This window comes from Mustela lutreola, chromosome 5, assembly GCF_030435805.1.
Source record: "Mustela lutreola isolate mMusLut2 chromosome 5, mMusLut2.pri, whole genome shotgun sequence".
NCBI classification, from domain to species: domain Eukaryota; kingdom Metazoa; phylum Chordata; class Mammalia; order Carnivora; family Mustelidae; genus Mustela; species Mustela lutreola.
In genome coordinates, this window is record NC_081294.1 from 71,106,241 (window position 1) to 71,129,588 (window position 23,348).

Genomic DNA, 23,348 nt, shown 5'->3' on the forward strand with positions numbered 1-23,348 from the left:
TTGCTTCTGGTGGCTCTCCCCCTTTTGTTTACCTTCTGATATCAGTCTGAGTTTTCCCACTCCGCTTTACCTCTCCACTGATGATCCTCTGCCTGGGTTGAGATCCAGAAGTGTATAATCTTACATCTCAGGGTGATTTCAAGGGTGTTCAGAGTGCTCTGGTGGATACTTAGTTCACTTTAGGGGACTAGTTGAAATAGGGTCTTCTGCTTCTCTGCCATCTTGCTCCTCCTCCCCTTATAGTAGAATTTTAACAAATAAATGTAGGAGAAATAATAGAACTAGAAAATTACTATTTGATAGCCATAATAGAAATAGCTCATTCAGGTAAGAAACATTAATAGGTGCTAAAACTAGTGGAAGAAGGTTTGATGAGGTATGAGGTATTAACATCATCTCAATGTATATCCCAAATATTTGTTAATAGCAAAGTATAAAAAATAACTTCATGGTAGAGAAGTGTGACAGATACCATTACCCCCATAGTGGGATAAATTGAAACCATGTCCCATTTGACAAGATGGAATGAAAGGAACACACGTCACTTCTGTAATATTCCTGCCAAAGGTACATAATCTGATTCTAGTCATGAGGAGATACTAGACAAACCCAAATTTTGGGAAATAGTCTGTGAAATAATGGTTTGTAAATTACCAGTCATGAAAGTCAAGTAAAATCTGAGGAACTGTCCCAGACTAAAGCTAGAGGCATGACAACAATATGTAATTCTAAACAGTGTGTAATACATATAATAAACAGGGTGTAATACATATAATTCTGATCTGTAATACACTGTATAATTCTTTTGTTGTAAAGGGTGTACTGGAACAATCAGCCAAACTTGAATGGAATCTGGGGACCATGTGGTAGTAATACATCACTCTAAATATCCTGATTTTTATGTTTGACAGTGTCCCTGTTTTGTAGGAAATATTGATGGGACATCAAATCAGCAACTTAATCTCAATTGGTTCATGGGAGAAAAGTTTTATATACTGTATTTTTACTTTTCTGTACACTTGTGTATTTTTTAAAAAATCTGTTCTTGATACTTTTTTGTTTTGTTTTTGATATATTTGATACTTAAAGTAAAACTTACTTGGAAAATTGACTTACCTGATCTCCTAATGATACTGAATAACAGAAAATAAATAATTTCAGTAAATAATTAAAGAGTACTCTTTTCCTCTTATATATTGGTAGCATGCAGAACTGGCACTCATTTTGGATATTTAAGTTCTTTTTCTCATTTTTGGTAAGATTGCATGTGTCTTGTCTTTTAGAATGAATGTTCTAATACTCACTAAGGTAGCATAATTTTTCTCCATTTATCTTCAAAGGTTGCTCAAGAAACAGATGTGAGAGCCCAGATTCGTCTACAGTTTCGTGATGTCAATGGAGAAGTTATAGCTGTACAGAGATCTATGGTGTGTACTCAGAAAAGCAAAAAGACAGAGTTTAAAACCCTGGAAGGAGTCATTACTAGAACAAAGTAGGTGTTTGTTTATATTTGAATATCTGTTCATTTGAAGTCATTTATGTTCATCAGAACCTAATGGGTTTTTTCCCATTACCTTATTTTAGGGGAGCATATTGATTTTTTTAAACAGACTTTATTTTTTAGAGCAGTTTTAGGTTCTCAGCAAAACCAAGCAGAAAGTAGAGTTCCTGTGTACTCCTTGCCGCTGCACCCACTATGAACATTTATTGTTTGATCAATTTATCAGTTAAAAGGAATGATCCCATTAAAGAGTTAGTGATAATGCGACATTCCTTTGAGTAATTTGTGAACAGTTGCTCATTTGAAGTTGCACAATCACTCAAATATAGATTGAATGAATGGAAAATGCTAATATCATGTGTAGGAGTGAGATGAGAACTATACAGATAGGAAAGAGATAATTTTTCCCTTTGAACTGTTACGTTTGTTAGAGGCAGGTATCATCTTGTAATGGGCATGGATTTTGGAATTAGCTTGCCGTGGCTTCGAGGTTTTATCCTTGTTGAGCACATTACTTAACTGTCCCCTTACCCTTCCCTTTTACTTGTTAGGTATTTATTCAACTAATGAATTAATTCTTTTAGTGAATAATGTTTAGCACCTATTATTTGCTAGGGGCAATATTTTAGCTACTGGCTTCTCAAGCAGGCTTTTCCTTGGCATTTAAACACACTCAGGTCTCTACCACACCACTTGGATTTCATTCCATGCCAGTTATGGTCTGTCTTCATCTTCCCCTTTCCAGCCAGTCTTCTCAAGAAGAGTTATTGATATTGTCTCCTTCTCACTCCTCCTCCAGCCCCATTCTTTTACTGAAACAGCTCCAACTAAGGTCACAGGTACCCTCTCTTAATTAGGATAATGCTATTGCTTTACAAAATAGATCTCATAGCAAGCCTGTGTTTTTTTCATTTGTAAAATAGGGATTCATTATTACTATTAATGTCTTAAAAAAATGTTTTAAGGATTGAGCTAATGCATATAAAACACTTAATAGGTAGTAAAGAGCTCCTATATTAGTTTTCCATGACTGTAAAACAAACCACAAACTTAATAGTTTAAAGTTTATTATCTTACAGTTTATTTATTTATTGTCTTACGGTTCTGTAATTTATGAGTCTCAGTTGTATCTCACTGTTTAAAATCAGGATGTTGGCAGGGTTATGTTCCTTTCTGGAGACTCCAGGAAAGATATCTTTCCGTGCCCTTTCTGCCTTTTACAGTCCACCCACAAATGGCCCTCCGCCTTCAAAGCCAGCAATGGTGGGCAGAGTTCTCACAGTACATCACTCTCAACTCTTCTGCCTCCTTCTCCCACTTAAGGACTGTTATGATTCTTTTGACCCACAGAATAATCTAGGGTAATCCCTGTATTTAGGGTCCAGATGATGAGCAACCTTAACTCCCATCTATAATCATTATTCTGCCATATAACCCAACAGATTCACAAATTGCAGGGATTTGAATATAAGTATCTTTGAAGGGCCATTGTTCTGTCCACTGTAATTCAGTAAATGGTAGCTGTTAATAACTTCTTGAAAATCTTTAATAGTCTCCTGTGACATGACACTCTTCCCTTTCTCTTCTTCACAGCCATATCCTACCTAGCCAGTAAAGATAGGAGTTTGACAGGCTTCTAGATCCTCTCCTATTTTTGCTCTATATTCTCTTCCTAGTTAATCTCATTCAGCTTCATTACACAAATTACTATATATTCATAGGTGATTCAGATATTTAGGTCTCCAGACCTTTATTTCTAGACCTTTCTCATGTTCTACCAGGTCTTTCAAAGACACCGCAGATTCAACATGTTCAAAACCAAGCTCATGGGTCTTTTCCCTTGCCTCCTAAAAAAACCTCCTACAAGCTAATATTCTTGCAGTACTCCTCATTGCAGTGAATGGCACTCCAGTCCATCCACCTGACACAAACCAATAACCTCTATCTGACACCTCCTTGCCCTGTATATTCATTTCATTACCAGGTCCTATGGATTTAACCTAAATGTCTGGTGAGTCTTTCTTTCCATCTCTGCAGTGACCATTCTAATTCAAGCTACCATCATCTTTTACTGGTCTAATGTGATAACCTCCTGGTATCTGTCCATCCTGTCTCCCTACAAAATATTCTCACTGTACTTGGTGTAATATTTTCAAAATTTATATATTGGAAATATATAAATTTCCAAATTTATATATTGGAATATATAAATGACAGTAAATACAGACACTACCTCTGCCCACCTAATCTGGTTATTAACAGATACTGCACAGAAGATAAGAAAGAAAATTTTGAGTATGTTCTTCTTATGAAATATACTGAGAGATCTCTTGGAATCCAAGGGCAGGGATGATCTTGGCTGTAGGTATAATGATGTAGGGAACTCATCTTTTATTTATTTTTTATTTCTATTTTTTGGGGGAACTTATCTTTCAAAAGACCCTAAGACACTTCTCTCTGTTGGATTGCTTTGTCAGTGTGACCTTAAAAGTTGAAGTCTACTGATTAAGAATACTCCCTGATGGGGTGCCTGGGTGGCTCAGTCAGTTAAGTGGCTGCTGTTGACCTGGGTCATGATACCAGGGTCCTGGGATCGAGCCCCACCTGAGTCTCCCTGCTCAGTGGAGAGCCTGCTTCTCCCTCTCCTTCTGCCTGTCTCTCTGCCTACTTGGGCTCTCTATCAAGTAAATAAATCTTTAAAAAAAAAAAAAAAAAAGAATACTCCTTGGGTTTGCTTAGGTAAGCATCACTAAAGTTTGCCTTTGCTCTCTTTTTACAGTGTGTTTGTTACTGAGCAGTCTATAAACAATGCCGTCTTTAGAGATCTTTAAGACACTGTTGCCTATTTGGTGTGGTTCATCCTGTTTTATTCTTTAAAAGTCTCTTATTGTCTTATTTTTAAATTCTGGGGATGGAAGATAGTTTCTTCTGTTTATTGTCTGTAAATATTTTAAATTATTGTATTTCGAAGTCCAGATGTAAAAATTTAACTCTGGCATCATTTCCTGTCCTGCCCTATTTTACACACTTTCCATTGTTGAATTGCTGAATCATTTAAGAGTTAAACTTTTTACCATGAGGAACTTACTGTAGTGGGAGGGATGAGGGTCTCTCTTTTTTCCCTTCTTCTTGTTTCTTTTCTTTTTTTTTTTTTTTAAACAAGTACAGTGTAAAGGAATGATTAAATAGGTACAAATGGAGGGTGTTTTTGGTTTTTTGTTTACATAAATTCTCATTTTTTGTTTTCTGTAGGCATGGTGAGAAGGTCAGTCTCAGCTCTAAGTGTGCAGAAATTGACCGAGAGATGATAAGTTCTCTTGGGGTTTCCAAGTCTGTGCTAAATAATGTCATTTTTTGTCACCAAGAAGACTCTAATTGGCCTCTAAGTGAAGGGAAGGCTCTGAAGCAAAAATTTGATGAAATTTTTTCAGCAACAAGGTTTGTAACCTTTAGTGAGACTTGATAACCCATTAAGTTATTGAGCTGTGGTTGCAATTTGGATGCTTCTTTTTTAAAAGAGAAAATGTTTTAAAAGTAAAAAAAAAAAAAAAAAATCAGTTACTACCTGTCATCCAGTAGCAACTACTGGGCATGTTTCCTTTCAGTTTTCATTCTGTACTTCTTTAGTGACTGGGTTGATAATTTATATGTAAGTTTTTCATTTACCATTATATCATAAGCATTTTCTAAGTTACTAATAACTCTTTGTAAATGTCATCTTAACAACTCTGTAATATTCCCTTGTTTGAATCTACTGTAATTCCCTTGGACAGAAGTTTGATTTTTATTTAACGTCTCCAAAGGTACATTAAAGCCTTGGAAACACTTCGGCAGGTACGTCAGACACAAGGTCAGAAGGTAAAAGAATGTCAAGCAGAACTAAAATATTTGAAGCAAAATAAGGAAAAAGCTTGTGAGATACGTGACCAGATTACTAGTAAGGAAGCTCAGTTAACATCGTCAAAGGAAATTGTCAAATCCTATGAGAACGAACTTGATCCATTGAAGGTAATTTGATTTTTTTTATAATAGGAAGGTCACCTTTTATCCCAGTAGCACCCCTAAAGCACAGTATTTTTGTATAAATTTGTATGTTATGTATATTTCTTTTTTTTTTTATTTTTTATTTTTTATAAACATATATTTTTATCCCCAGGGGTACAGGTCTGTGAATCGCCAGGTTTACACACTTCACAGCACTCACCAAAGCACATACCCTCCCCAATATCCATAACCCCACCCTGCTTCTCCCAACTGTTATGTATATTTCTTAAAGTATCAGATACTCTATAATGTTATGGTAAATATCTTAGTTCTCTATTGGATGGTTTGTCTTAGAATTGCCCAAAGAGCTTGGATTTGAGAGTAAACAAATTCATACCATGATACTAAGTTACTGATGGAGATCTTTGTTAAATAATAACCCAACTTTACACATTGCTATATTCTTAAGGAGATTTTTTTTTTAAATTAACACATCTTTCCAGGGAATTTTTTTTAATTTGCAGGGCATTCTTGACATTGCATAAAATTTGGAACTGATACATAACATGTTGATATATTTGGCAGTTCTCTAAACTCTTATGGTTTATAGGAAGGGCCATAAAGACTGTAAATAAAAATGTTCACTTCCTAAACATTTATTGATTGTTTCCTGTGTGTGAGGTGTATACAGTGTATACTGTGCTTGGGTCTACAGGTGCAAGGAGTACTACAGTGATGTCCTTGCTCTTAAAGTGTTCCTATCCGAAATAAGTAAGAGCATGCTTGAAAATGGCTATTTTCTAGGTTTCAAATAGTAGAATTGTAAAGTTATTTAGAAGTTAACTGATTTGGCTCTTAAAATGCATCTCTAAATACTGGTATAGATTTTTTTTTAATAATTATAGATTCATTCATTGATTTTAAAAGGTTTTTGTTTTAATCATCTGTTGATCATCATGACAAAGGTATTCCTTAATCCCCATCATCTGTTTCACCTATCCTCCCACCTACTTCCTTTCTGGTAATCATCAGCATGTTCTCTCCTAGTAAAGAGGCTGTTTCCTGGAGCACGTGGGTCGCTCAGTCAGTTAAGCCTCTGCCTTTTGCTCAGGTCATGATCTCAGGGTCCTGAGATTGAGCCCCACATTTGGCTCCCTTTTCAGTAGGAAGCCTGTTTCTCCTCCTCCCTCTGCAGCTACACCTGCTTGTGTTGCTCTTTCTCTCTCTTTCTCTGTCAAATAAAATCTTTTTTAAAAAGAAAGAGTCTGGGGGTGCCTGGGTGGCTCAGTGGGTTAAAGCCTCTGCCTTAGCTTGGGTCATGATCCCAGGGTCCTGGGATCGAGCCCCGCATCAGGCTCTCTGCTCAACAGGGAGCCTGCTTCTTCCTCTTTCTCTCTGCCTAACTCTCTGCCTACTTGTGGTATCTGTCAAAAAAATAAATAAATAAATCTTTTTTTTTTTTTTTTTTAAGTCTGTTTCTTAGTTTGTCTGTCTGTCTCTCTCTTTTTTTTTTTTTGCTCATATGTTTTGTTTTCATTTGTTTTGTTTCTTAAATTCCATATATGGGGGTACCTGGGTGGCTCATTGGGTTAAGCCTCTGCCTTCGGCTCATGTCATGATCTCAGGGTCCTGGGATCGAGACCCGCATCAGACTCTCTTCTCAGCAGGGAGCTTGCTTCCCCCTCTCTCTTTGCCTGCCTCTGCCTATTTCTGATCTCTCTCTCTCTCTCAAATAAATAAATCTTTTAAAAAGTCCATGTATGAGTGAAATTAGTCTTTCTCTGACTTGTTTCACTTAACATTATACTGTCTAATTCCATCCATGTTGTTGCAAATGGCAAGATTTCTTTCCTTTTTATGGCTGAATTACAGTCCGTTGTCTCTATATATCACATCTTTATCCATTCACCAGTTGATGGACACTTGGGCTGCTTCCATATCTCAGCATTGTAAATAATTCTGCTATAAACATAGGGGTCATGTATCCCTTTGAATTAGTGTTCTTGTACACTTTGGCTAATACCCAGTAGTGCAGTTGCTGGATCATAAGGTAGTAGTACTATTTTTAACTTTTTGAGGAAACTCCATGCTGTTTTCCAGAGTGGCTGCCCCAGTTTGCATTCCCACCAGTAGTGCGCAAGTGTTCCTTTTCTCCACATCCTGAAGAGGATCTTGTGATTTTTACTCAGTCTCACAAGTGTGAGATGGTATCTCATTATAGTTTTCATTTGCATTTCCCTGATGATCAGTGATGTTGAGCATCTTTCAGGTGTCTGTTTGCCATCTCGATGGCTTTTTGGAGAAATGTCTGTTCATGTATTATGCCTACTTTTTAATTGAATTATTTGTTTTTCAGGTGGTGTATCAGTTTTTTATATGTTCTGAATACTAACCCTTTATCGGATATGTTATTGTAAATATCTTCTCCCATTCTATAAGTTACCTTTTAGTTTTGATGGCTTCTTTTCACTGTGCAGAAGCTCTTTATTTCAATGTAATCCCAGTGTTTATTTTTTGCTTTTGTTTGCCTTCACTAAAGGGACCTGTGTAGAGAAAAGGCACTATTTTCTGTGTCGGAGAAATTACTGCCTGTGCTCTCTTTTAGGACTTTTATGGTTTAAAGTCTCACATTTAGGTCTTTAATCCATTTTATTTTTGTGTATGGTGTAAAAAAGTGGTCCAGTGTAATTCTTTGACATGTAGCTGACTAGTTTTGCCAACATCATTTGTTGAACAGTCTTTTTCCCCCTTGGGTATTCTTTGCTTTGTCAAAGATTGACCACATTATTGGAGTTTATTTCTGGATTTCTGTTCTGTTCTGTTGATCTATGTGTTTATTTTTGTGCCAGTACCATATTGTCTTGATTACTTTAGCTTTGTAGCATAACTTGAAGTCTGGAATTGTGATGTCTCCAGTTTTGCTTTTCTTTTTCAAGATTGCTGTGGCTCTTTGAGGTCTTTTGTGGTTCCACACAAATTTTTAGATTGTTTATTCTAGTTCTGTGAAAATGCTGTAGGTATTTTGATAGGGATTGCATTAAATCTGTAGATTGCTTTGGGTGGTTGTAGACATTTCAACAGTATTTGTTCTTCCAATCCATGGGCATGGAATGTCTTCCCAGTTTTTTGTGTCATTTTCATTTTCTTTCTTCAGTATTCTGTGTTTTTCAGAGTACAGGTCTTTCACCTCTTTGGTTAGGTTTACTCCTGGGTGTCTTATTTTTGGTGTAGTTGTAAATGGAATTGTTTTCATAGTTTCTTTTTTTGGTGCTTCAGTTTTGGTGTATAGAAATACAATTGAGAATGATGTTAGCTGTGTGTTTTTCGTAGATGGCCTTTGTTATTTTGAGGTATGTCCCCTCCAAACCTACTTTGTTGTGGGTTTTTATCATGAATGAATATTTGTCAAATGCCTTTTCTGCATCTGTTGAAATGATCACAAGGTTCTTTATGATTCTTAATGATGGTGATGCATCACACTGATTGATTTGCAAATATTGAACTCACCCTTGCAACCCAGTAATAAATACTACTTGATTGTGGTAAATGGCTTTTTTTTTTTTTTAAGATTTTATTTATTTACTTGAGAAGGAAGACAAAGCATGAGCTGTGTGGAGGAGGCTGAGGGAGACAGAAGGCAGACGCTTAATCAGCTGAACCCCCCAGGTGCCCTGATTTTTTAATGTATTTTTGGATTCAGTTTGCTAGTATTTTATTGAGGATTTTTGTGTGTATGTTCATCAGAGATATTGGCCGGTAGTTCTCTTTTTTTTAATAGTGTCTTTATCTGGTTTTGGTGTTAGGTAATGCTGACGTCATAGAATGAATTTGGGTTTTCCTTCCTTTGAATTTTTTGGAATAGTTTGAGAAGAATAGGTATTAATGCTTCCTTAAATGTTTGGTAGAATTTATTTGTGAAGTCACATGGTCCTGGAGTTCTGTTTATTGGGAGGTTTTTTGTTCTTGTAAGGTTTTATTTATTTGTCGGAGAAAAAGAGATCAAGAGTAGAAGGGGGGGGTTTGTTTGGGTTTTATTTGCTTTTCTTTTTTTTGCTCCTTTAGGTGTAAGATTAGGTTGTTTATTTGAGCTGTTGCTTCTTTAGGTAGGTCTCTGTTGCTATAAACTTCCCTCTTAGAACAACCTGTGCTATGTCCCAATGATTTTGAACTATTGTGTTTCATTTTCATGTGTTGCCATGTACCTTTTTTAAAAGTTTGTTTGTTTGTTTACATATCTCTTCACCTAGCATGGGGCTTGAATTTACAACCCTGAGATCAGGAGTGGCAAGTTCCTCCAGCCGAGCCTGTCATGCAGCCCTCTCATGCAGCCCTCCGTGTACTTTTTTGTTTCTTCTTTTATTTTCTGGCTGACCCATTCTTCTTTAGTAGCATGTTATTTAACCCTCATGTATTTAGTGCTCTTTCCACATTTTTTCTTGTAGTTGATGTCTAGTTTCACAGCGTTGAGGTCAGAAAAGATGTATGATTTTGCTCCTTCTGAAGTTTTTGAGATATGTTTTGTGGCCTGATATATGATCTATTCTGGAGAATGTTCCATGTGCACTTGAAAAAACTCTGTATTCTGTTGTATTAGGATGAAATGTTCTGAGTATGTTAAATCTGTTTCCGTGTGTCATTCAAAGACATTGTTTGCTTGTTCATTTTCTGTTTAGATGATCTGTCCATTGATATAAGTGGGGTATATAAAGTCCCCACTATTACTGTATTATTATCAATTAGCTCCTTTATGTTTGTTATCAACTATTTGATGTATTTGGGTGCTCCCGTGTTGGGAGCATAAATATTTACATTTTTTGCATCTTCTTGTTGGATTGACCCTTTTATTATATTTTATGGTGTCTTTGTCTCTTATTACAGTCTTTGTTTTAAAGTCTTTTTTGTCCAGTATCAGTACTGCTACCCTCGCTTTCTTTTGAGGTTCATTTGCATGGTAAATGTTTCTCTATCCCCTCACTTTCAATCTGCAAATGCCTTTAGGTCTAAAATGAGTCTTTGGTAGGCAGTTACGTAGATGGGTCTTGTTTTTGTTTATCCATTCTGTAGCCCTGTGATTGTTGATTAGAGCATTTAGTCCATTTACATTTAAGATAATTATTGATAAATATGTATTTTTTGCCATTTTATTGTCTTGTGGTTGTTTCTAAAGATTTTCTCTGATCCTTTCTTATTTTTCTCTCTTTCATGTTTACTAGCTTTCTTTAGTGATATATGTGGATTTCTTTCTCTTTATTCTTCCAATATTTATTAGTGATTTTTCATTTGTTACCATCAGGTTACCATTAGGTTTGTATATAACCTTTAATACATACAGCCTGTATTAAGTTGATGGTCATTTAAGTTTCAACCCATTCTTTAGTCGTCTTCTCCCCACATTTTAGGTACATGGTGTCATAATATCTTATAGTTCTTTTATTTTGTATATTTCTTGACTGGTTACTTTTTACAGAAATAGTTATTTTTCCTGCTTTTGTGTTTTCTATCTTCATACTGTCATTTTTTGTCTGTTCACACATAGAGTCCCCTTTAATATCTATTGCAAGGCTGAGTTAGTGATCATAAACTCCTTCAGTTTTTGCTTGTCTAGGAAACTGTTTCATTTTCTTTTTTTTTTATTTATTTATTTGACAGACAGAGATCACAAGTAGGCAGAGAGGCAGGCAGAGAGAGAGAGAGGAGGAAGCAGGCTCTCTGCGGAGCAGACAGCCCGATGCAGGGCTCGATCCCAGGACCCTGGGATCATGACCTGAGCCGAAGGCAGAGGCTTTAACCCACTGAGCCACCCAGGCGCCCCTCTGTTTCATTTTCTATTCTGAATGATAGCATTTCTGGTTAGAGTATTCCTCACTATAGATTTTTCCCATTCAGCACTTTGAAAATATCATACCGCTCCTTTTTGGCTTAGAAAGTTTCTGCTAAAAAATCAGATGGTAGCCTTATGGAGTTTCCTTTTCATGTGAGTGTCTTCTTTCATCTTGCTGCTTTAAATATTTATTTTTCTTTATCAGTATTTTGCTTTTTAAGTTACAATATATCATGGTGTGATTCTGCTTTTATTGTTTTTGCGTGGGGGATTTCTGTGCCTCCTGAATCTGGCATTTCTTTCCCTGGATTAAGAAAGTTTTCAGCTGTTATTTCTTCAAATAAATTCTCTGCCCCATTTTCTCTCCTTCTTCTTCTGGGATTCCTGTAATACAGATGTTATTATGTTTGGTGAAGTCACTGATTTCCCAAAGTCTGTTCTCATTTTTTTTTTTTTTTTAAGATTTTATTTATTTGTCAGAGTGATCAGAAGTAGGCGGTGCTGCATTCACAGGGGAAAGCAGGCTCCCTGATGAGCAAGAAGCCCAATGTGGAACTTGATCCCAGGACCCTGGAAACATGACCTGAGCCAAAGGCAGATGCTCAATGGACTCAGCCACCCAGGCACCCCTGTCTGTTCTCATTTTGCATAATTCTTTCTTTCTCCCTTTTATTTAGTTTTTATTTTATTTATTTATTTATTTGACGCAGAGAGAGAGAGTACATAAGCAGGCAAAGTAACAAAGCAGATGGAGTAATATGCTCCTTGCTGAGTATGGAGCCTGACATGGGGCTTGATCCCAGGACCCTGGGATCATGACTTGAGCCAAAAGGAGTTGCTTAACCAACTGGGCCACCCAGGCCCCCTTCTCCCTTTCATTTAGTTTTATGACTTTCCATTAGTCTCTATGGGTCACTATTATCTTTCTTCTGCTTCTACCAGCCTGCTGTTCATTCCATCAAATGTGTGTCTCATTTCATTTATTGAGCCCTTTATCTCTATGTATTTCATTATCTCTGTGTTAATGGTCTCACTGATGTGTCCCCCTCTTTTCTAAAGTCCAGTGAGTATTCTTATCATTGCTTTAAATTCTCCAACAGGCATGTTACTTATTTCTATTTCACTTAGATCCCTAGGTGTGGCCTTTCCTATTCTTAGATTTGGGACAAATACTTCTGTCTTCTCATTTTATCTAAGTCTCTATGCCTGTTACTGTGTGTAAGGAAAGTCAGCTGTGTTTCCTTTTTTTTTTCTTTTTTTCTTTTTTAAGATTTTTATTTGACAGAGAGAGAGAGAGCACAAGTAGGCAGGGAGGTAGGCAGAGGGAGAGAGGAAGCAGGCTCTCTGCTGAGCAGAGAGCCCGGTGCGGGGCTCAATCCCAGGACCCTGAGACCATGACCTGAGCTGAAGGCAGAGTCTTAACCCACTGAGCCACCCAGGCGCCCCTATGTTTCCTATTTTTGAGGGTAATGCCTTTATGAAGAAGAGGTCCTATGTTTCCTGCAGTCTCCTGTGTAGTCTTCCTATGTAGTCTCGGGCCTGGTGCTTCTGGGAGCATCTCCTATGTGTGCTTCATCTGCTCAGCTTTTGTATCCACTTTATCCTTCAAATCAATCATTTGCAGAAGCTGTCTCTACCTTTTGTGGGCATTGTTGGGTCCCTGGCCTGATTGTGGCTCGTTTTAACTAGGTGTACTCTGTTCTGCTTGTGAAGTGAGGTGTGTCACTGCTGCCACTGGAACCAAAGCTCTGAAAAACCCCTGGATTGGGAGATGCAATGTTGACAGGGATTTGGGCCAGTCTTCCGGGGAGGGGGTCTGCTGCACTGGGACTGAGACGAGGCTGACTGGGAGCAGAGGTTCCACTGGGGTGTGGGTGGCATGGCTTGGTGTAAGTGAGTTAGGTAGCAAGTGTCCGGGCTGGGCTGGTTCCTGCAGATCGCTCTCTGCTTATGCTGAGGGATGGTGGGGGAAATGGTGCCCGCCAGTTCCTTTGTTCCCAGAGCGGTCTCTGAATGAATGTTGCCTCTCGAGGACATGCTCTAAGAGGAGCAACTAACCAACCTCTGCACTGTGTGCCCCAGACACTCTTCAAATTGCTGTTTCCATGGTGGATGTCCACTGCCTGTTTGCCCCACATAAAACAAGAGCAGCCCCAGTGCCCTCTGAGCTTTCCCAGAGCCAAACACATTGACCTTTAAAATTCCAGGCCTTAAGCTCTGTTGGTTGGAAGAACTCAGAAAATTCAGACCCTCTCGCTTTTCAAGCCAATTGCTATGGGGATTTGTTTTCTCTGTGTGCTTCCCTGCATGTTAGTCTGTCTTCTCACCCTTCTCTGTGACTGCTGTTCCTTTCCCACCCCAGGGGCCATAATCTCTTTCTCTCCCAAACCGCATCTCTACACTTACTGTCTTTCGCACTGTGACTTCTTCTCTACCTTCAGTTGTGGAGTTTGTTCTGCCAGACTTCAGATAGATTTCTGGGGTATTTAGTAGATAAGTTGTATTTGTGGGATGGGGTGAGCCTAGGGTTCTCCTATTCCATTGCCATCTTCTAATTTCCTGGTATAGATTTTTGAATTGTAAACTAGAAAGCTTTAGTTTTGTGTCTGTTCCAGTACCCATTGACATGATTGCATTTTTTAGTGAATATTGGTTTTTTGTATAGCACTGTGCCAGGTGCTCTTGGGAATGACGAAGCCAGAAACTTTGGCTTTTCTTTTAAAGAACTTAAAATCTATTAGGAGAAACAAGGAAACTTTTTGAAAAGATAGGATCACGGGCACCTGGGTGGCTCAGTGGGTTAAGCCGCTGCCTTCGGCTCAGGTCATGATCTCAGGGTCCTGGGATCGAGTCCCGCATCGAGCTCTCTGCTCAGCGGGGGGCCTGCTTCCCTTCCTCTCTCTCTGCCTGCTTCTCTGCCTACTTGTGATCTCTGTCTGTCAGATAAATAAATAAAATCTTAAAAAAAAAAGATAGGATCACAACAGAGTAATTTGAAAAGTTAGTGAATAATAAAGTTTAAAATATAAGTTTTTTAGGAGCTGAAGGTGGTAACTGTAGCACAAGTGAGGAAAGAAAAAATGGACAAAAGTAGACCTCCTCAGAATAAAAAACTTGTTTTGCAAACTACATCATCGAGAAGCAAAAAGACAACCCACCAAAAAGAGAGAAAATAATTGCCAGTCATATATCTAAAAAGGAGCTTTTTTCCAGAATATGTAACAAACTCTTAGAACTCAGTAATTTAAAAAAAAAAAAAAAAAAAGTGAAAGAAAATGTGCAAAGGATCTAAATAGATATTTCTCTAAAGAAGGTCTCTCTGTGTCCAAAAACAAATAAAAAGATGTTTGACATCATTATTCATCAGGAACATACAAATGAAAATCACAGTGAGATACCACCTCACACCCACCAGAGTAGCTGTAAATCAAAAAGACATATTATTGTTATAGGATAGGGAGAAATTGGAATCATCTTATGTGCTTGTTGGAATGTAAAATGGTCCATCTGACATTGGAAAGCAGTTTAGCAGTTCCTTGAAATGTTAAACATAGAATTAACATATGATCCGGCAGTTTTACTCCTTAAATTTCTACACCCAAGAGAAATTTTAAAATATACCTACACAAAAACTTGTATAGGGACATTCCTAGCAGCATTATTCATAATAGTCAAAGTTGGAAACAACTCAGTTGTCCATGAACTGCTAAGTAAAATGTGACATATTACTGGAATATTGGAATATTATTCAGACATAAAAAGTAATGAAGTTCTGATATATGCTACAACAGGCAAGAACCTCGAAAACACATTAAGTAAAAGGAGTCAATGACAAAAGACCATGTACTGTACGATTCCATTTATTCGAAATGTCCAAAAGAGGCAAATCTGTAGCGAGAGAAAATATATTAATGATTGTGTAGGGTAGGAAGTAGAGAGGAATGAACAGTGACTGCTGCTAATTGGCATAGCTCCCTTTTTGGAAGTTGAAATACCCTAACATTAGGTTATGGTAATGGTTGCACGACTCTATGAGTATATTAAATAGTGTTAAATTGTGCACTTAAAACAGGTGAATTATGGGAGCCTGGGTGGCCCAGTCAGTTGAGCATCTTCCTTTGGCTAAGGTAGTGATCCCAGGATACTGGGATCAAGACCCACATTGGGCTCTCTGCTCAGAGGGGACCCTGCTTCTCCCTCTCCTGCCTACTGTACCCCCTGCTTCTGCTCTCTCTAATAAGTAAAATCTTACACACACACAAACACAAACAGGTGGATTATGTGGTGTGTGAAATCTCTCAGTAAAAGCTACTAAAAAGGGAGGGATGGTCTTAAAGAGAAATCTGTCAGAAGGAGGCTGGATGCTGGAACTGGGCATAAATGAGGAGCGGAAAATAAACTCATAGACTTGCAACGGCATTTTATTATGTTCTGTGTCTATTTTCACTGTTATTTTTTAAACGTAGTATGTGCTCACAGTGAAAATGACAGAAAAATATGAGTTGAAAAGTAAGAGGTACTCTTCCAGCTCCTCATTTCTGACGTTCCAGATACAGCCTATCAGCAGTTTCTCTTTTTTTGTATAAATACAATATAAATGTATTTACATCCACATTTTTATATGTCTGTTTTCACACATGTGACTTATCAAAACAGAATCATGTGAGGAAGTGCCTAGGTTAAGTAACCCAGAGAAAAATGAGTGAAAAAGAATTGCATTCAGATTATAGAGAACCAGTAGGTTTAGAATTTAGTTTAATAGACAAAAGAATGATAAACTGTGATAAATGTTAGGATGAGTTATCATGATTACTGTGTATAGCTATTTGGTAATAACCAAGACATTGGAACACATTTTATCTTTTTTAGGAGCAGCCTGGTTAAAAAGATGACAGGCACACATAAGGTAGAAAAAGACAAGAGGTGTAAGGAGGAATAAGAAAGAGAATTTCTGAGATAGCCAGAGAGGATTACATTGGAATGAATTGGGGATATGACTTTGTTGATCATAAATGGGTAGGTAATTAAAGATATAGGGACAGTGAAAAGCAAGCTGTTCTTGAACAGTATCAAGGAAATCCTTATAGTTGAAATGGAATATTTGGAAAGAATGTGTAGGTATGGCAAAGAGATGATAACTAATATTTATTGAGTGATGCCAGGATTCTAACTAAGGCTATAACAAATAGTGAGGTCTTGTTTCTTTTTTTTTTTTTTTTTCCCTTCAAGTTTTTATTCAGATTCTAGTTAATTAACATGTAGTGTAATACTAGTTTCAGGAATAGAATTTAGTGATTCATCACATATATACATTATTTCTTTATTTGTGTTTAGTTTTGACTAGTTCTCCATGAGTTTAATTTTATTCTCTGAAAAAAAAAAAATCTTTTATTCTTTGTGTCCTCATAGTCTAGCCCAGTGCCTGGCACATTGCAGGAGGTTCAGTAAATATTTATTAACTGCATGATTTCAAAGGTTTGTTTTGCTTTGTTTTGTTTTAGCTCTGATATACAAAGTTAGGTTTCTTCCCTCTATGGAACTAACCATAAAGTTTGAGTCAAATCACCCACACAGGAGCCATCTAGAGACCACTTCATTTCAAATACTGCACTCATGCTTTCTCATTTTTTATAGATTCTTTGTCTTTAGGAATTCTGTCATAAACTACTTTATTTTCATCCCACCACATTCTATTCTGACCTTGGCTTTGTTTTGTCTTCAGTGGAAATTGCTTGAGAAACTTGTTTTTGAATTCAGAAAACACCTTCTGGCACACTTATTTCTTCCATACAAAAGTTCATGGGTCTTGTATAGCTGATAACCCAACTTCTTCATTGTCTCATTTCACACTGACACTTAAGCTTTAAATACTCTGCAATATTTTTTGTTGTCTTTCTATTTGTCCTGGCTTCTTTTACTAGTGGTGTGCTCTGAGAATAGTACCTGGGGTTTGTGCTGTGGGGACTGAACAGATTTATAGGACTATATGTGAACGACAGTGGAATTAGAATAAATTTAAGACAAATCAGATTTCAAAGAAGGAATATTCGGGATCTGGTGGACTGGCTAGATTTAAAGAATGAAGAGGTACCACAATAGATCCAAGCCCAGATAAAGTTAATACTGGTGGGAAGCAGTGATAGAAGCCGAGAAGTTTCTGAGTGTAGTACCATAACTGAGGTGTTAGCATCCAGGGCTTATAAGACTCAATCTGGTCTCTTTGTTAAACTGCTCAAAAGGTATTTTCAGAACACAGGATTTTTTTCACAAGTGGTATGAATGGTCTCATTTATTGATTGTCTACTAGATGCTAGCATCTAGACTAGCATCTAGTAGACATCTAGCACCTATTAGGTAGGACATAATGCATAACATGCATTATGAAGCCCTGTAGTAACCCTGTGATGTTTCATAGGCAAGAAAACTGAAGTTCAGGTGTTCACATTACAAGCATAGTGTAGAACCATGATTTGAGTCCAGACCTCTCTGAATCCCAAGCCCATACTTTTTTTTTTTTAGATAGATTTATTGAACTATAATTTACATATAGTAAAATCTACCTATTGTAAAGTATGTAGTTTGATGAATTTGGGCAAATGCATTACTGTAGTTAAGATATAGAACATCCCCTGCCTTACCCCAAGAAGTTATCTCAAGTTTGTCTGTAATCCTTCCCTCTACTCCCAGCTCTTGGTAACCACTGATTTGTTAGGTCATAGTTTTGCCTTTTCCAGAATGTCATATAAATGGAATAATATATTAGGTAGCATTTTGTTTCTGGTTCTTAGCTTGACCTTTTTAACTTACCTGTATTGCTGCGTGTATGAGTAGTTAATTTGTTTTTTTATTGCGGGTAAATTGTGTGGCTATATTATAATTCATTCATACATTCCCTAGTTGATGGATATTGGGCTCTTTCCAGCTTCTAGCTATTAGGAATAAAACGGCTATAAACTTTGGTATATAGGCTTTTTGAGATACCTTTTCCTATCTCTTGAGTAACTTCCTTATGGTGGGTTGCTAGGTTATATGGAAGTATATGTTTAACTTTATGAGCTGTCAAACTACCTTTGAAAGTGGCTATACCGTTTTGTAGTCCTGCCAACAACATCTAAGAGTATAGTTGCTCTATATCTTGTCACTACTTAGTATTGTCAGTCTTTTTTATTTCAGCCATTGTAGTAGATGCATGATAGTATTTCTGAGTGGGTTTTTTTTTTATTGTAGTTTAATTTTTCTAATGCTTATGGATGTTAAGTATCTTTATGTGTTTACCATATCTTCTTTTGCTAAGTTTCTATTCAGATATTTGCTTATTTTGAATGGGATTTTTGTCTTATTATGTGGCTGTGAGATTTCTTTTATTGTGGATGCAAACCCTAATCATCTAAGCGTTTTGCAAATACTGTATTTTGTTAACTACTTTTCCAAGGGCAGGAGTTTTTAATTTTGTTGAAATCCAGTCTATCATTTTTTTCTTGTACAGTTTGTTTGTTTTCCTAATTAGGAAATCTTTGACCCAAAATCACACAGATTTTCTTCTGTGTTTTCTTCTTGAAATTTTATAGTTTATGTTCTAACATTTTATGTATATGCTTCATTTCAGGTTACTTTTTATTATGGGGCAAGGTAAAGTTGAGATTTACCTTGTTACAGCACTCAGAGCCATAACCATTCCAATCTTAGCTCTTATCATTAAGAATGTGACTTTAGACATGTTGAGTCCTCCAAGTCTCCTGCTTAAGCAAGTAATCTCATAAGGGTTAGAGTGGATGTGTAGCAGCATTTCACACAGTGTCTTCAATATAGTAGGCATTCAGTCAATGACAGTTATGAATTATTATTGGTGAAATTGCTCATTCTTCCATTTAGCTAACATAGTGAAGATCAGTTGCATGTGTGGGGGGATATGTTAGTGAACAAAGTTCCTATTTTTAGGGTGATTATGTGCTACTTGTTAATGTACAAATCACAAGATAGGCTATTACTATAATTTATTAAATGACATTAAAGTTAAGGGTGCATTATGGTGCAGCAGTGAAACCTTACAGTTGATACCTAAGCACTCTACTAGTGTGGTAGTTTAATAAATTAGGTTCTGAAATTATCTCAGGAATTGGTCAGCCTTGGAATTATAGAGGCAAACATTAGAAGAATATCATCAGTGTCACTCCAGGGAGAGAACATTGAATCTGGTTGCACATATTTCTAGGAGATTAGGCCACCAGCTTTCCCTAGAAAACAGCCAGTGAAATCATTTGTCACACTTCATATGTTCAGAGTTCTCTGTGCTTGAGCAGCCTTTGAATCAAAATACAGTTTTTCATGTAAATTTTGCCTTCAGCCTCAGAATGTAGTCATGACTCAAGATAAGTTTCTAGCTCACACAGTAGTTCAATTTTTTTTAAATAGCCTATTAAAGATTTAAGTTTTTGTAATGTGGTACTTTACATAATGTGATTCTACCCAATGAATGAATGACTTATGGGAGGTGTGAGCACAAGATGTGGGCTTTTGAAGTTAGAAATGTGGTTTAATTATTGTTTTTTTCCCTTAGTAACTCTTAGGAGCTGTGCAAATTTTTTAATTGTCTCATCCTCGGTCTCTCTATGCCTCCTATAATTTATATAGCATTGTTAGCATTAAGTGAGAGAGATCACTTTTACTAAGTACCTAGCCAGGACGTCTTACTTGTTTTCATTTATTTGCACTATAAACTATAGTGAAATTTATATACAGTATTGGTTTATTTTCAGAATCGTCTAAAAGAAATTGAACAAAACCTCTCTAAAATAATGAGACTTGACAATGAAATTAAAGCCTTGGATAGCCGGAAGAAGCAAATGGAGAAAGATAATAGTGAACTGGAAAAGAAAATGGAAAAGGTTTGTGGTGGTAGAATTTCATTTTTCAAAATTTTGAGATTATTAAAATGAACCTCATTTGAATCCATTTTGCCACTTGTATTTCAAAAAAAAAAAAATACAAATCTTAGTGTTTGTGTTATTTCCATGTATATGTTAAAGGGAAGGATATTGAATAAGCTTTGGTTCATATTTTGTACTTCAGAGTGATAACTTGTTTTATTTATTCATTAAAGCTCCTATTTTGGTTCTCTGCACAGGTTTTTCAAGGGACTGATGAGCAATTAAATGATTTATATCATAATCACCAGAGAACAGTAAGAGAGAAAGAAAGGAGACTGGTAGACTGTCAGCGTGAACTAGAGAAGTTAAATAAAGAATCAAGACTTCTCAATCAGGAAAAATCAGAACTGCTTGTTGAGCAGGGTAGGACAAAACGTTAACTTGGTCTTTTTTCTATTATATTATGCTTTTTCTGCACGAATAATGAATCTCCAAGAAATTATATAGAGTGAAAAAAGCCAACCTAAAAAGATAATATATGGTATGCTTCCATTTATATAACATTTCTGAAATGTCAGAACAGATTAGTAGTTGCCAGGGTTATTGAGCAGGAGGAGGAACTGGAGGAAGATTAGTATGTCTATGGTTGTAAAAAGCAACAAGAGCAAAAAAAAAACCCCACATAAGTATGGTTATAAAAGATTGTGGGGGGGTGCCTGGGTGGCTCAGTGGGGTAACGCCTCTGCCTTTGGCTCAGGTCATGATCCCAGGGTCCTGGGATCGAGCCCCCACATCAGGCTCTCTGCACAGCGGAGAGTCTGCTTCCCCCTCTCGCTTCCTCTTTGTGATCTCTCTCTCTGTCAAATAAATAAATAAATAAAATCTTCCCCCCAAAAAGATTATGGATACAGAAGCTTATTGTGGTATTTGAACTGTTCATTAATGTTCACTGTCATGGTGGAGATATGAACTAACACAGTTGATTATATTATGTAGAACTTAATATACACAAATAGATAAAAAGTAACACTGGGGAAATCTGAATAAAACTGGTGGATTGTATCAATGTCAGTATCCTGACTGTGAAATTATACTATAGTATTGTAGAGTATTACTAAAGGAAGCACTGTCTTTTCTCCCAACAGTTCTGACGCCAGGTGTGTGGGTTTTTCCACACCAGGCAATCCTCCAGTTTTGGGCAGAGAGAATTTTGTTCTGACACTAATTATCTGGAGTCAGTGCTTTACCTGTGTAGTCTGACAAAACTGCCTACCCAGTTCAGATTCCAGTTGCAAGTCCCAAGTTGTCTGTCACCTATACTTCTGATCAGTTGGCTGTAAATCAGGAGTTCCCACAAACCCTTTCTGAGACTCAGTAATTTGCTATAATCATTCATAGAACTTAGGGAAACTTTTTGTGTTTATTATAAAGGATACCACTCGGGAATAGTCAAATGGAAAAGATACTTAGTGCAAGGTATGCAGAAGGGTCTTCAGCTTCCATACCCTCTCCATGTGCATCACTCACACATGAACCAGCACTGTGATGTATTTACCAACCTTTAAGGTCTCTGAATGCTGTTATTCAGCGTTCTAATGGAAGTTCCATTATATAGGCATAGTTGAATAAATAATTAACCATTGGTGATTGAACTCAATCTTCAGCTGCTCCATAGAGTTGAGGAAGTGGGTACTGAAAGTTCCTACTCTCTAATCCCATTGTTGGTTCATTTGAGCACCAGCTCCCATCATGGTAAGGGTCACTGCATTAGAATAAACTCCAGTATGCTGAAAAGGACTAAGAATGAGTAACAAAAGATGCTCCTTCCACCTATATCACTCAGGAATTCTGAGTTTTAGGTGGTTTGTGCCAACTACCAAGGACAAAAACCAAATACATATTTTTTATTATGTCGCAAAACCAGTTACCAGGGTGAACTGGGCAAAGTTTATAGGAGATTCTGCTGTGTTTTTGTTTTTTTTTAATAACTGCTTATGAATGTACAGTTATTTTAATCAAAAAAAACACTTGAAAATTGAATTATTATGGTTGTATGTTTTAAAGGTCGTTTGCAGCTACAGGCGGATCGCCATCAAGAACATATCCAAGCTAGAGATTCATTAATTCAGTCTTTGGCAACACAGCTAGAATTGGATGGCTTTGAACGTGGACCATTCAATGAAAGACATATTAAAAATTTTCACAAACTTGTGAGAGAGAGGCAAGAAAGGGAAGCAGAAATTGCCAGCCAGCTGATGGTAAATATTGCTATATTCTTTTGTTTGTATCGGATTCTCTAGTTATACTGTTTTAATTTTGGGGTAGACCTCATATTGTCAAATTTTCAGGTTAGTGTTAGGCTAGAATCTTTTTGAGATAGAAAAAACCCTTATGGGGGCGCCTGGGTGGCTCAGTGGGTTGAGCCGCTGCCTTCGGCTCAGGTCATGATCTCGGGGTCCTGGGATCGAGTCCCGCATCGGGCTCTCTGCTCAGCAGGGAGCCTGCTTCCTTCTCTCTCTCTCTGCCTGCCTCTCAGTGTACTTGTAATTTCTCTCTGTCAAATAAATAAATAAAATCTTTAAAAAAAAAAAAAAAAAAGAAAAAAAAACCCTTATGGAAGCAAATTTCTAAAATTTTTAAGGATAAAAATATGAAGAAAATACAGACTACATTTTAAATTTGATTTTGTTACTTTTCTTTTTTTTTTTCTTTTTCAGTTTTACTGAGATAATTAACAGGTACCACTCAACGTTTAAGGCATATGGCACGAAGGACTGGTTTACATATATTGTGAAATGCTTACCACAGTGGGTTCAGCTGAAACCCATTTCCTCATGTAGATACAATAAAAGAAAAGAATATATATTTACCTTGTGATGAGAACTATTAGAATGTACTTCCTTAACTTCCTGTATATCACATGGCAGTGTTAGTGGTAGTCATCATGATATACGTTATAGCTATAGTACTTATAACTAGAAATTTGAACCTTTTGACCACCTTCCTTCAATTCTCCCTCCTTCCACCTCTGTGACCACAAGTCTGATCTCTTTTATTTGAGTTTGTTTATTTTCGGGGTTTGTTTTGTTTTTAGGTTCCACAATGTAAGTGAGAGCATACAGTGTTTGTCTTCCAAAATTTCTTTTTAAAGGTAATCATAAAGAAAACATTTGCT

At 36.9% G+C, this 23,348-nt stretch overlaps 1 protein-coding gene across 9 annotated transcripts in view; it reads left to right on the top strand.

Moving 5' to 3' along the window:
* Nucleotides 1-23,348, top strand: part of RAD50 (RAD50 double strand break repair protein) — a 204,758-nt gene that overhangs the window by 132,646 nt on the left and 48,764 nt on the right. For all 9 annotated transcript variants that reach the window (XR_009353895.1, XM_059174533.1, XM_059174532.1 and 6 more), the window contains 6 exons: nt 1,341-1,492; nt 4,754-4,939; nt 5,305-5,509; nt 20,063-20,191; nt 20,431-20,596; nt 22,238-22,431. Coding sequence is in view for 8 of the 9 variants with exons in the window: in XM_059174533.1 (XP_059030516.1) it covers nt 1,341-1,492; nt 4,754-4,939; nt 5,305-5,509; nt 20,063-20,191; nt 20,431-20,596; nt 22,238-22,431 (1,032 nt within the window). In the remaining variant the exon portion in view is untranslated. The remainder of the gene's footprint in view (nt 1-1,340; nt 1,493-4,753; nt 4,940-5,304; nt 5,510-20,062; nt 20,192-20,430; nt 20,597-22,237; nt 22,432-23,348) is intronic.